This window comes from Emys orbicularis, chromosome 1 (genome assembly GCF_028017835.1).
Source record: "Emys orbicularis isolate rEmyOrb1 chromosome 1, rEmyOrb1.hap1, whole genome shotgun sequence".
NCBI classification, from domain to species: domain Eukaryota; kingdom Metazoa; phylum Chordata; order Testudines; family Emydidae; genus Emys; species Emys orbicularis.
The window spans coordinates 127,235,487-127,247,707 of record NC_088683.1 but is presented as its reverse complement, the minus strand read 5'-3'; the positions used below and the strand labels follow the sequence as shown (position 1 = coordinate 127,247,707).

General features: G+C 44.8%; 1 protein-coding gene across 1 annotated transcript; it reads right to left on the bottom strand.

The window, feature by feature from the left end:
• Positions 1–3,687: 3,687 nt before the first annotated feature.
• Positions 3,688–11,915, bottom strand: KCNJ8 (potassium inwardly rectifying channel subfamily J member 8). The gene is made up of 2 exons (XM_065413048.1): positions 11,551–11,915; positions 3,688–4,588 (listed from the first exon to the last, which is right to left on the bottom strand). The coding sequence occupies exons 1-2, from the start codon at positions 11,913–11,915 to the stop codon at positions 3,688–3,690; spliced, it is 1,266 nt and encodes a 421-aa protein (XP_065269120.1).
• Between the last annotated feature and the right edge of the window lie 306 nt (positions 11,916–12,221).

Here is a 12,221-nt window from a genome sequence, read left to right as displayed (position 1 = left end):
TTGCCAGACTGGCTGAGACCCAAGGTCCATCTAGTGTAATACCCTGTCTCCAACAGTGGCCAGCACCAAATGGTTGAGAGGAAAGTGCAAGAAACCCTACAGCATGCAGTTATGGAATAACCAGCCATCAGGAAAAATTTCCTCCTGACCATATTACTCAGAGATTGGTTTATGCCCTGAAGCATGAGGCTTTGGAGCCCTTCCAAACACTTGGGTCTTTTTTAAAAAAATCCTTGCTTTTGTAACCTTGGATATTTTTGTTTTCCATGCAGATGACAGACATTCTTCCTTTACATTTCTATTAAAAGAGGCAGAGTCAACTTGTAATCTAGTCTATTTTATTGGAGAGAAAAAGTTTAAAGATATTACATCTGCCATTGAATCCCCTGGTCAATTTTTTTGGATTTGCAATCACATTTCCCTCTTCTAAAATATTTTTCTCTCCCACTGCTTGCTGCGTGAAAGACTAAACAAAAAACAGGGAAATTTGACTGACCATTCAGAGTACACTAGATTTTATTATACACAAAAAGCTGTCCAATGCATAAAATAAATGAGCTGGGAAAGGGAGAGAAATATAGTATTCCTTTAATGTCTTTCACTTATAATAACCCTCGGTATTATGGGTAATAATACTAGGCACAAAGAATTCAGAGAGATATGTGCACATAGTTAGGTAACTCTATAAATGGCCAGACTTTCAAAAGCACTGATTTCAATGGGAGCTGCTGGTTGCCCCACACTTTTCAAAGTCAGGCTGCCTACTTAGGTCCCTACACGGAATTGGAAGCTAACTTTAAGCAGCCATATTTGAAAAATGTGTCTCTGATTTTTAAGCTGATGGTGTCCTTTGAATGTATATAACCTCAGACTTGATACAGGGCCAAACAACCCCTCTCAGTTGCAAAACCTATGGCAGGAGGAAATTTGATAGCCGTGGCTGTGGATGCAAGGTGGTGAGATACAGATCACCAGATCTTCCTATCAGAAACTCTGGTATATAGAGTGGCCAACTCAATCGCCCTCAGCATCTTGTGGTTTGTAAGGCAGTGGTTCAATCTGTGTGGAGCCCCTGTGTTCTGTGGGGAATGCTGTTCCCAACCTCATGGATCTCTGGTGATGTCAAGAACACTGTGTGTGCTATGTCAGCATCTCCGCAATGCTCCCTAATGCCCCCTCACCCAAGACTGCATTGCTCACTCAGAAACAGTGCTGTTATCAGTTCACCCTGCTGTGCTAAGGGCTCAGTTCACCTGGATTTAGATGGTGACACCCGCAAAGTCACCAGCTGTCACCAACTCACCCTCCCAAATATACTCTCCATCTACATGTGGAGGGGAAGCTGGAGCTGGCTGTGGTTCTCATTCCAGAGAGGGCAGAGCACCCAAGGGGACTGGGTGCTAGAAGTGGAATGGGAAGAGAATCCGGACGGGATTGAAATGGGACAGTCTTTTTGTTCTGCGTTTGTACAATGCCTTGTACAAGGGGGGCCTGGTCCCTGACTGGGGCTCCTTGGTGCTCCGACAGTACAAAAAATAAATAATAACAATTAGAAATGATAGTGGTAGAATGATTGGAACTGATGGGAAAGGAGAAGGAGCGAGAATATACTGGTGTTGAGATTGCGAGAGACCAAATTGGGGGACAAAATGAGACAGAGCATTAAGGGAAAAAAAAAAATCTCAGCAGAAATATTTAGAGAGTGAAATAATATAGAAACATTAAACTAAGGGGCCCTGAAAAAGGCTGAAGAAAGGAAGAATCAAGACAAACAGTGAAGAGTTGAGAATAGAATGAGACAAGGGAAAGAAGGGTGGGGAAAAAAACCCGCAAGGGAGGCAGAATAAGTCATTATTGCTATTTTTTTATTTTATGGAAAATTTGGTTTTATACAGCAGCTGATGGAATGGTGCTTTGCCTGTTTCAAACAAATGGGCAAACAAACATCTCTGAACAATTTGATAGCCGTGGCTGTGGATGCAAGGTGGTGAGATACAGATCACCAGATCTGACTATTTTAAATGATTACCCTCCTAATAAATGGACAGGCTCATTATCTGCACCAGCACACTAGCCACACTCCAAGAGGGTTAGCAGGCAGGGGTGGAAGCACTGGCACCAATTAGGGGGTGTAGGGGTGGCAAACATCATCCCCAGGTTTTGGCATTTGCTCCATAGGTCACAGAGCTGGTGGATTGGGGTCATGGCACGACCACTTTTAAGCTGTGGTCCCGTGATCAATCAGTACTGATGTTGCCAACAGTGGTGCTAAAGAGTGTGGTTTTCAATTCTTTAATTTAATTAGTCTGGCCTTCTGTCACTAATGACTTTTTCATAAACCAGTGGAACCAAGATTTTAAAAACTGGGAGTGAAATCCTGGCCCCATTGTAATCAGTGGGTGTTATGCCATTGACTTCTGTGGAGCCAGGATATTACCCCGCAAATACAGACTTTATAATGTGCAAACAGAATAAAGTCCAAACTGGTTATACTTATTTACACACACACACGGTGCTTTAAAAGGGCCAATTTCACTAAGCTGAAAACAATTCTGAGGCAAATCAGCTGGGATGAAGAATTTAATCAGAATAAATTGAAAGATAATGGGAAATTGTTTATGAACATTTTACTTGATTTCCAAAAAACGATGCTGTGACTAACAGGGTTAATGTGATCCTTGGATGCATAAACAGGGGAATCTTGATTAGGAGTAGAGAGGTTATTTTATCTCTGTATTTGGCACTGCTGTGACTACTGCTGCAATACTGTGTCCAGTTCTGCTGCCCACAATTTAAGAAGGATGTAGATAAATTGGTTCAGAGAAGAGCCACAAGAATGATTAAAGGAGTAGGAAATGTGTCTCATGGTGATAGACTCAAGGAGCTCAATCTATTTAGCTTATCAAGGAGAAGGTTAAGGGGTGATTTGATTGAAGTTTATAATTACCTACAAGGGGAACAAATATATGATAATGGGCTCTTCAGTCTAGCAGACAAAGGTATAACAAGATCCAATGGCTGGAGGTTGAAGCTAGACAAATTCAGATGGGAAATAAGGCATAATTTTTTAACAGTCAGGGTAATTAATCATTGGGACAATTTACCAAAGGTTGTGGTAGATCCTCCAGGAGTGGCAATTTTTAAATCAAGATCTGATGTGCACTAGGAAATATTTTGGAGAAGTTCTATGGTCTAAGTTATATAGGAGGACAGACTAGCTGATCAGAGAAGTCCCTTCTGGCCTTTGGAATCAATGAATATATTAACCTTAAATCCATACATCCCACATAAATAATTGGAAGCTACTGGATGCACAGTGCTATTGAAAATCAGCCCTCTGTCTGACAGTGCATAATCCAGAAGTAAAAAGTAAAACACATTTTATGGCAGTCTGTAGAAAAGCATCAGATAGATTTCCTTGAAAGGAAAAAAATCTCACATGCCATTAAAACACATATTAATACAAAATACATTACATGAGTGAACCATGCTTCCTTTACTCTGAGTGTCATTATTCATTAATTAATATGCCTAGTGCTATAGTGTTTCCTACTGCTGTTATGTGATGCTTTCATTAAGTAAAAGAATAAATAGCTCCAGTACAGTTCTATTTTGCATCTGTTTCTTTAAAAACATTTTTGGCCTCTCAACCTTTATCAGCGACTCAGCCTCATGTGAGGTTGTATATCACGTTTCGCACATACTCTGATTCCCCTCGGGCGTTATAAACTGTACTTTGGGCACAATGAGGGAAGAGTTGTTCCGCCTCATGGAGTTGTTCCGCCTCATGGAATTGTTCCGCCTCATGGAATTGCGTTTCCGCAGAGAGTTTTGATGAGACAGCTCACTTTTCTGAAGAGTCTGGATGAGAATGGAAGGCTTTTCATCCAGCTCCCTAGCACTGCACCGCGGAGCAGCTACCTTGATTGTGTTGCCAAACTTGGAGTAATCAACCGCATACACGCCTTCCTCTTCTGTTACGATGGGCACAAAGCGGTGGCCCCACAGGATCTCCTCTGCTATGTAAGATGTTCTTGCTTGCGTGGTGATGCCAGTGGTTTCTACTACTCCTTCAAGTACCACTATAAGTTCTAAATCTTGGTTCACTAGGTCACTAGCAGATATATCATAGAGAGGACTCCGCTTGTCTATGACATGGCAAATGATCAAAGGAGCCACCAGGAAAATGTTATTGCTTTCAATAGGGTTATCCACCGGGATGTCTTGCTGATGTATAGGGATGATCTCCCCCTCTGGTGTAGTCGTCTTCCTCACTACTTGTATTCTCACCGAGGCACTGATGATCATGCTTTTCCTCAGGTCTCCCACTCTGAACATGAAGCAAAGTCTGCCATTCCGAACGGCAATTACCGCATGCCGGCTGAAAATCAAGGTCTCTGCCCTTCTGTGAGCCTGGGCAGTTTTCATAAATATGCAGCCCAGCATGACGGCATTGATAATCAAACCTACGATGTTCTGCAGAATCAGGACAGTGATGGCCATGGGACATTCCTCTGTCATCATTCTGCCCCCAAAACCAATGGTCACTTGAACTTCAATGGAGAAGAGGAAGGCAGAAGTGAAAGACCTACGGAGAAAGTTGCATACAATTAATTATCTAAATACCTCAAGTAGAAAAGTTAACAGTGTACACTGAATAGGAAGCAATGAAAGAGTTCATTCTTGCAATTGTTGCACACTTAAAACTCCCATTAACTTCAGTGGCAGTTTTGCATGCTCAACATTTGCAGGAACAAGAGTCGTTGTTTAATGGTCAAAGGACAGACCTGAGAGCCTGGAAATCCTGAATACTGGCATTGACTCTCTCTCTGGCCTTGGACAATTCACCTAACCTCCCTCCCTAATGGTCCATATTCTTCTCCATGTCAGCAAGCAGAGAGCTCTAACTCTTGAAGTGTTTATTATGTAAAGCCTCCACTCAAATGCAATTGTAAGATCTGTAACTTGTATCAAGTTCTGCAGACTTTGTAAATTCAGTGATTGTTAGCATAGCCTTTAAAGTTTTGTAACCTTTGCAAGCTCTGTAACCTTTTCAAGTTACCACTTGTATAAACTTCCAAGCTTTGTAATATCCCATCCCTCAGAGAGAGTGTGAACAAGGGAGTGTATGTGGGACTGGGCGGAGAGGAACTGCAAGGAGAGAGGTGCCCTGAGACAGGAACCAGGTGTGTCTGATATAATCTGCCCTGAGAAGGCAGTCATGAAGTGCTGTAAAGAAAAGAAGAACCTGGTATGCATCAAAAGAACTGGTCTGGGAATGCTTCTCGGTGACGGACACAGAAAGGAAATTCAGTGTACGTGACAGGAGCCGCTCAGTTCCAAAATAAGGCCTTGGCTACACTCGGGACTTCATAGCGCTGCCGCGGCAGCGCTGTGAAGCACGAGTGTAGTCGCGCCGCCAGCACTGCGAGAGAGCTCTCTTGCAGCACTGTATGTACTCCACCTCTCCAAGAGGAGTAGTTTGCAGCGCTGTGAGCGAGCATGCAGCGCTGCAGGCACTGATTACACTGGCGCTTTACAGCGCTGTACTCGCTGCGCTCAGGGGTGTGTTTTTTCACACCCCGAGCGCAGCAAGTTGCAGCGCTGTACAGCGCCAGTGTAGCCAAGGCCTAAGAGGAAGAAGGCATGCACACAAGCCCCTGCTTCTTGACCTACTCAGCAGCCTGGATTCGTGACCGCAGGCAGACACACCAGATCTACCACGCTTCGGCTTCTTGGCCTCCATGCTGTCTCCGGTAACTCTCCGCCTGTGTAAGTGTGTGGGTGCATGAGGGTATGAATGCAGTGAATGTGTGTGTGTATGAATAAGCTCCATCTCTTTTCTATCTGACCTAACAGCGGCATTGTAATAAAACTAATACAAATGTGACCCTGGGTTGGTTTTTAGGGGAACAGAGGTAACAGTGTTCTTTTCTTTCCCTCCACCCAATGAAACCTCTGAATCAGGAGTACCACACCTTCCACTTCCACAGAGTTGGCGGGGGTGTGGAGGAGGGAGTGTGGATGAGATGGTTGACTTTTCTAGATTCTCCCACTCTCCAAACCAGTGAGGAGAAGCTGTGCAGTGAGTACAGCCTGAGTTAACTTAGGCCTGGTCTACACTTGGAGGGGATTGGCCTAAGATACGCAACTTCAGCTACTAGAATAGCGTAGCTGAAGTCGACGTATCTTAAGTCGACTTACCTCGCGTCCTCATGGCATGGGGTTGACTGCCCCCGCTCCCCCGTCAACTGCGCTTCCGCCTCTCGCCGCGGTGGAGTACAGGAGTCGATGGCAGAGCAATTGGGGATCGATTTATCGCATTTACACTAGATGCGATAAATCGATCCCTGATAGATCGATCACTACCCGTCGATTCGGCGGGTAGTGTAGACGTACCCTTACACTACTTTCCCCTCTGGACTTTCAGCCTGTAGTGGGGAGGCTGCCACACTCCATGAGAAAAAGGGCTGGAACAGGCCAGAGAGGCTGTGCAGACCGGCAGCCAGTCAGCAAAGGCCTGTGGAGAGCCGATCAAGGCATAGAAAGAGGCCACTTGGGCCCTATATAAAGGCTGCCTAGCAAAGGAGAGAGCAGTCTCTCCCTGACTAGCAAGAGAGAAGGACTGGCTCCTGAGGTAAGGAGGTAACACCTTGGACAGAGCAGTGCTGGGCAGGCTCGAGGGAGCGGAGAGAGGGCTCCCACCTGTGAGCTGCCAGGCTGCAGCCCCTGACTAGAAGGGCTGAGAAGGTGCAAGGGCCAAAGGAGAAGTGGCCCAGTGAGCGCAAGCAGTAGAGGGGAGAGGGGGGGAGGATATGGCTGCCGCCATAGGGACCCCTGGGCCAGGACCCAGAGTAGTGGGTGGGCCTGGGTCCCCCCCACCCTCTTACACTGCACCTGGCCATGGAGGAGCATGGCCCGATACAGACTGTGGCTTGCCCCTGAGGCACAGGACTAGACTTTGGGGCTGCAGTGGGCCATGAGGGCAGGTGCAAACTGAGGACTGTGGATACCCTTGGAAGGGGAGAGACCCAAGTGGGGCACAGCTGGAGGGCTGTGTCCAGAAGAGGATGCTGCAAGCCAGGGAGCAACGTGGGTCCCAAACAGACAAACAGCAGGGTTGACAACGGGCAGGACACCACCCACAGAGGGCACTCCACGGCTAGGACAGAGCACAACCCGTTACATAGCCCCATCAGTGGGCTTTGGGGACAATCACACTAGCGGAAACCACTAAAAGCATGGCTCCTGCAGCAACCATGCTGTTCACGAGTGAGAGTAAGCCAGTGAGGCTAGGCAGCTGAATGAAGTCAATGGGCCTCTACACTCATTCCCTTCATCTCCCAAAGGTTGGGGGTGGTTTGACCTAGCGTTTTGGTTCAACTCACTGTCAAGATAAGGCCATCTGCAAAATTTAAATCTGGATCTAGGTTTGTAACTTATATGTGGATGCTACATAAGTAGCATGTGGATTATTTATTGGACATGCCATACATGGAATTTTATATTGATGCATATGAACAAATATGACAATGGCCCTTTTCATGTATTACAGTCCACCCAGAGGTAACATCTATGTACATAATGGAGCTATGTTAATGTAATATATATATATATATCCTTTCCACAAAGGTAGATCTGAACCACCCTTTGTTTCAGGTTTGGTTTTGGAAGAACAAAACCTGATCAACTCTTAACTCTTTGGGCAGGTCTACACTACAGCCGGGATTGATGCTCTGAGATCAATCCACCGGCGGTCGATTTGGTGGATCTAGACCCACCAAATTGACAGCAGATCGCTCTCCAGTTGACCTCTGTACTCTACCCCCGACAAGAAGAGTGAGGTAAGTCAATGGGAGAGTTTCTCCCGTCGACCTCCCACGGTAACTCGACCTAAGGTACGTCGACTCCAGATATGTTATTCATGTAGCTGAAGTTGCGTAGCATAGGTCAACTTACCATGTAGATTAGACGTAGCCTTTGACTATGTCTTCAGGATAAGTTGGAACAGTCCTTCGAACTACTAGAGGACCAGGAGTCACAAAGAGAATTCAAAATGTTTTATAGCACATGCAAAAATCAGAAAGATTTTTTTTCTGTGGAAAGAGAAAACTCATCTTAAAGGAAGTGACTCCCAGTAATGTGACTGCTGAGTTCTCACTGGCTTTAATCCAAATTTGATAAGCATGTTTTAAAACCGGGTTGTTTTTTTTAAAAGCTTTTCGTTCTTGGGAGTCATCACCAATGTGGTGTTTTTTGTGTGTTTTATTAAATTGTGTTTTTTTGTTTTCTGCACATAGTTCTAAAGAATTCAGGAATGAAGGGGTTAATATGGTATTTAATGGAATTAGTGAAAGGGTGACGAATATTCAGCCACATGCAGAGCGAAGTGTATGGTTGCAACTTCAAATACTCCAATTTCTTTTAAAAATGATTCATTTGAAAAAGAATCCACATTTTTATAGTGTAAACTCAGTCTTTGAAGAAACGACAGTCTAGCAAGCTGAGCATGTGAACACAGAAGTAAAAGCCAGGGAGCTCCTAATTGTAATAATCCCAAGTCTGTCACTGATTCCCATTTCAGCTTTGACAACAATTTGCCTATCTGGAAAATGGGCAGGATAACAATATTAACCTACCACAGAGGGGTGTGGTTAATAGTTATGTAGCACTTTGACAACATAAAGTGCTCTATGAGTTCTAAATGTTGGTTACAAATTTCAACCCCAGGTGTCTCTTAAAGCCACATTTTGGCACCTACATGGAAAGATTTTAGTTAGATGTCTAATATGGATTTAAGAGACTAACTTTAGGCACACAGGCTTTAAAATTTTGGCTATTTTTAATTATTATTATTACTGTATATAGTGACAATATCAAATATTCCTTTAAGATAATCAGTTTTTCTTTATTCTTAAAAATATTAGTGACAATACTTTTATTCCATAACTTTGTTGGAACAGGGAGCCAGTTTTAACAGAACAGAATCATTTACTGCCAATGAAAAATTACTTTTCATGACTAGAAGATAGATGGTTGTCTACCTTTTGGCCTGAAACACTACAGATACTAATACTATATGACAACATGTGTTCTTTGTCATGTGCTAAAGCAAAAAGTTATGTTAATCCTTCATTCACTTCAGTTCAGTGGCGCTGGAACATTTTTAATAGTGGGGGTGCTGAAAGCCAGTCCCCTAACCTCTGTCCAACCCCAGCTGAGGCTGGGAGCAAAGCCCTGGGTGCGGAGTGGCAGCAGACCCCGGGAGCGAGATGGCAGCAGAGCTGGGCGGCCGGGACCCGGGCGTGGGGCCAGCAGCCAAGACCCTGGGCGTGGGGCCAGCAGTTGGGATCCCAGGTGTGGGGCCGACAGCGGAGTCCCCGGGCACTGGACTGGCAGCCAGGAGCCCGGGGGTGCTGCAGCACCCCTCACACCCATAGTTCCCGCACCTATGTTTCAGTTAGTTATAATAACTCTTCACATTTTCCTTGCAGTAAAATGTAGTGACCTCACTGGAATTGTTGTTTGAATAGGGATTTTGTACCTTAAATCCTGCATGGACTAGGTGGAGACTTATCAGTGGTAATGCCAGTGGATGGAATAGAGAAAGGGCCAGAACCTTGTTCTGGATACAACCCCTTTGCACCACATTGGCAGCAGAAAGCAGCCATAAAACTTCCTGAAGCAGACAGTTAAGCAGTCTCCTAGTGTAAGGGACTACAAGGGACATGCCTGGCAGCAGGAGGCATGGCTTAAAAGCTGTTGTGCTCATGTGACCCCCAGCTTGCATAAGGCCGAGTATCGTGCAGATTCCTCACAAAAAATGAATCAGTGTGAACTTTATTGCATGTGTGTTCCATTGCCAGGAAATGTCCTCTGGGAAGGGGACGTCCTGGGGTAGCAGACAGCAAGAAAGTCCCATAGGAGAGGCTCCATTGGAGCTGTGCTGCTGCTTTGAAGCTGAAAGGCAAGGCAGGGAGTCCCAGACCAAATGTAGAAAGCTCAGTGCCCAATGGCCTTTCCTTCCGACAGATCCCCTGAGAGTAGCAGGTTTGTGAGATGGAGCGCTTTCTGCTGCTGCAAACCCCGCCCCGCCTTTCCTTGAACAATAGAGAGGAGATGCTATGAAAAAGAAGCCTGAGAGAGTTCCCTCACAGGGGTGATCTGAGCCATAATTGCTCATTTCAGAAGCTCTGGCTTGCAGCCAGTTCCTAAGAATAAATGTAAAATCAATCAACGCAATGAAGTTTAGTCCAGCTTGGAAGGGGAATAGCCCCACTTAGGAAAGCAGCGTAAAAACAAGGGAAGGGATGAAGAACCTGGTCCTTTTTAGGCCAGAAATAATGCCACTTGGAATTTTGTACATGCTACCATGGTGTTTGTGTCACCGAGACAGAGAGGGAGATAAAAGTGGACACTCAGATATTATGAGTCTAATTCTACCCCACCTTGCCCCTTGTGTGGTCCCAACAACAATGCAAAGTGTATGCAAAATGCAACCATTCTGATTCAGTAGCATTTTACACCCACCTTGCACCGGTGTAAATGACAGGGCAACAGTTAATCAGGCTCTTACTGTTCAAAGAACAGGTACTATAAATAAGGATCTTACTGCACATATCACAGAATGGTCTCATTGCTTGCTCCTATTAATGTTTGCTCTTTGGAGTCTGTAAACATACTGTGTATATTTGAAATTCCCTCCTGATCAGTCATTTGGCTGGTGCTCTGGAAAGTGCCAGGGTTCTGGGAGTTTTGTTGGTAGTAAAAGGAAAATAACACACTCCTCTGACACCTATCGTAGTACACTGGTAGTGTTTTTCACAACAGTTCTTGTTGTCTGAGATAAATACTGATGCAGTGTGTCACAGCACTTATCCCGTAATTAAAATCGATAGTCTAAATCTTCATAAGTGACTAATGATTTTGGGTACTTCCATTTTTGGCTTCCCAACTAGAGATATCTAAAAGAGGCCTAATATTCAGATGCTTTCCATTTTCTGGAAATCAAGTCTCACTAAGGTGTCATAAGTTGGACAAGCCAGAAAATGAAGCACCCAAATTCAGTAGTCATCTTTGAAAGTTTGGACTGATTTTCCAAAGCCAAAATATAGTTCTCAAGATAAGCTATTTCTTGTTGTGTCATGGTGTGAAATTCACTATGGACCACACCATGTTCAAGATAGTGTTATTGATGTAGACAGGACTAAACCATTTACAACACACACCTAAGGGCCACTTTGTTGAAGCAGGCTCTAACTTAACAGGCACGGAAAGTTATCAACATACAGTAGAGACATCTGAAAAGCAGCAAGGTCTCTGTCACTATCAGATTCTAGGAGATCCGGTAAGGCATCAAAGAATTCTGAGGTACAGTATTTCCCAAGCCTGGGGGGCTTGTAGGATTTGGTGGAACCTAGTGGAGAACACTCAACTTTTCAGTTGTCTATACTGTACAGAACAGTTCAAGAAAACCAAAGCCTAGTTTTAGGTTTGGGCAGCATGGCATTCACATCATTGCTATTCCTTACACCTCCTACTGTACTTTACCTGACACATGTCACGCATGGTGTCCACTTAGTACTGCCTGTACAGTTCTCGGTGCTAGCATCCATGTCTCCATGGGCAAAAGCCACCAGCCACCACATCATGGCAAAGAGCAACCAGCTGCACAGGAAGGACATGGTAAAGATCACCAGCGTGTGGCGCCACTTCAGGTCCACCAGGGTGGTGAAGATGTCTTGCAAGAAGCGGCCCTGCTCGCGGATGTTCTTGTGCGCCAAATTGCACGCCCCGCTCTTGGCGATGAAACGAGCTTTGCGGGGCTGGTCCCGGATGCGTGGCTTGCGAAGGTTCTCAGCAGCAATCCGTGCAAGCACATATTCTTCAGGGATGATACTCTTCCTGGCCAACATCTTCCTGCCACCATAGTCCACCTAGCAGGACACAAGTGCTTTTCCACTGGTCTCCCTTTTGTCCCTTATCTGTCCTCCTACATCCTGAGGAAAGAAAGAACAAGATCTAGTTTGCCATCTATTTCCCATTTTTCCCAGACAATAAAAGTGATAGGCATGTGGAGTAGATGGCCCTCGTGGGAACAGCTGTTAAGTTAAATGTCACTGTAAGATTATTCTACAGTGCTATTATATGCTCATTTTAGACTGTGATTGTTATAAAGGCAGTTAGGGCCAAATCATAAAACGAATAAAAATAGTGATTTA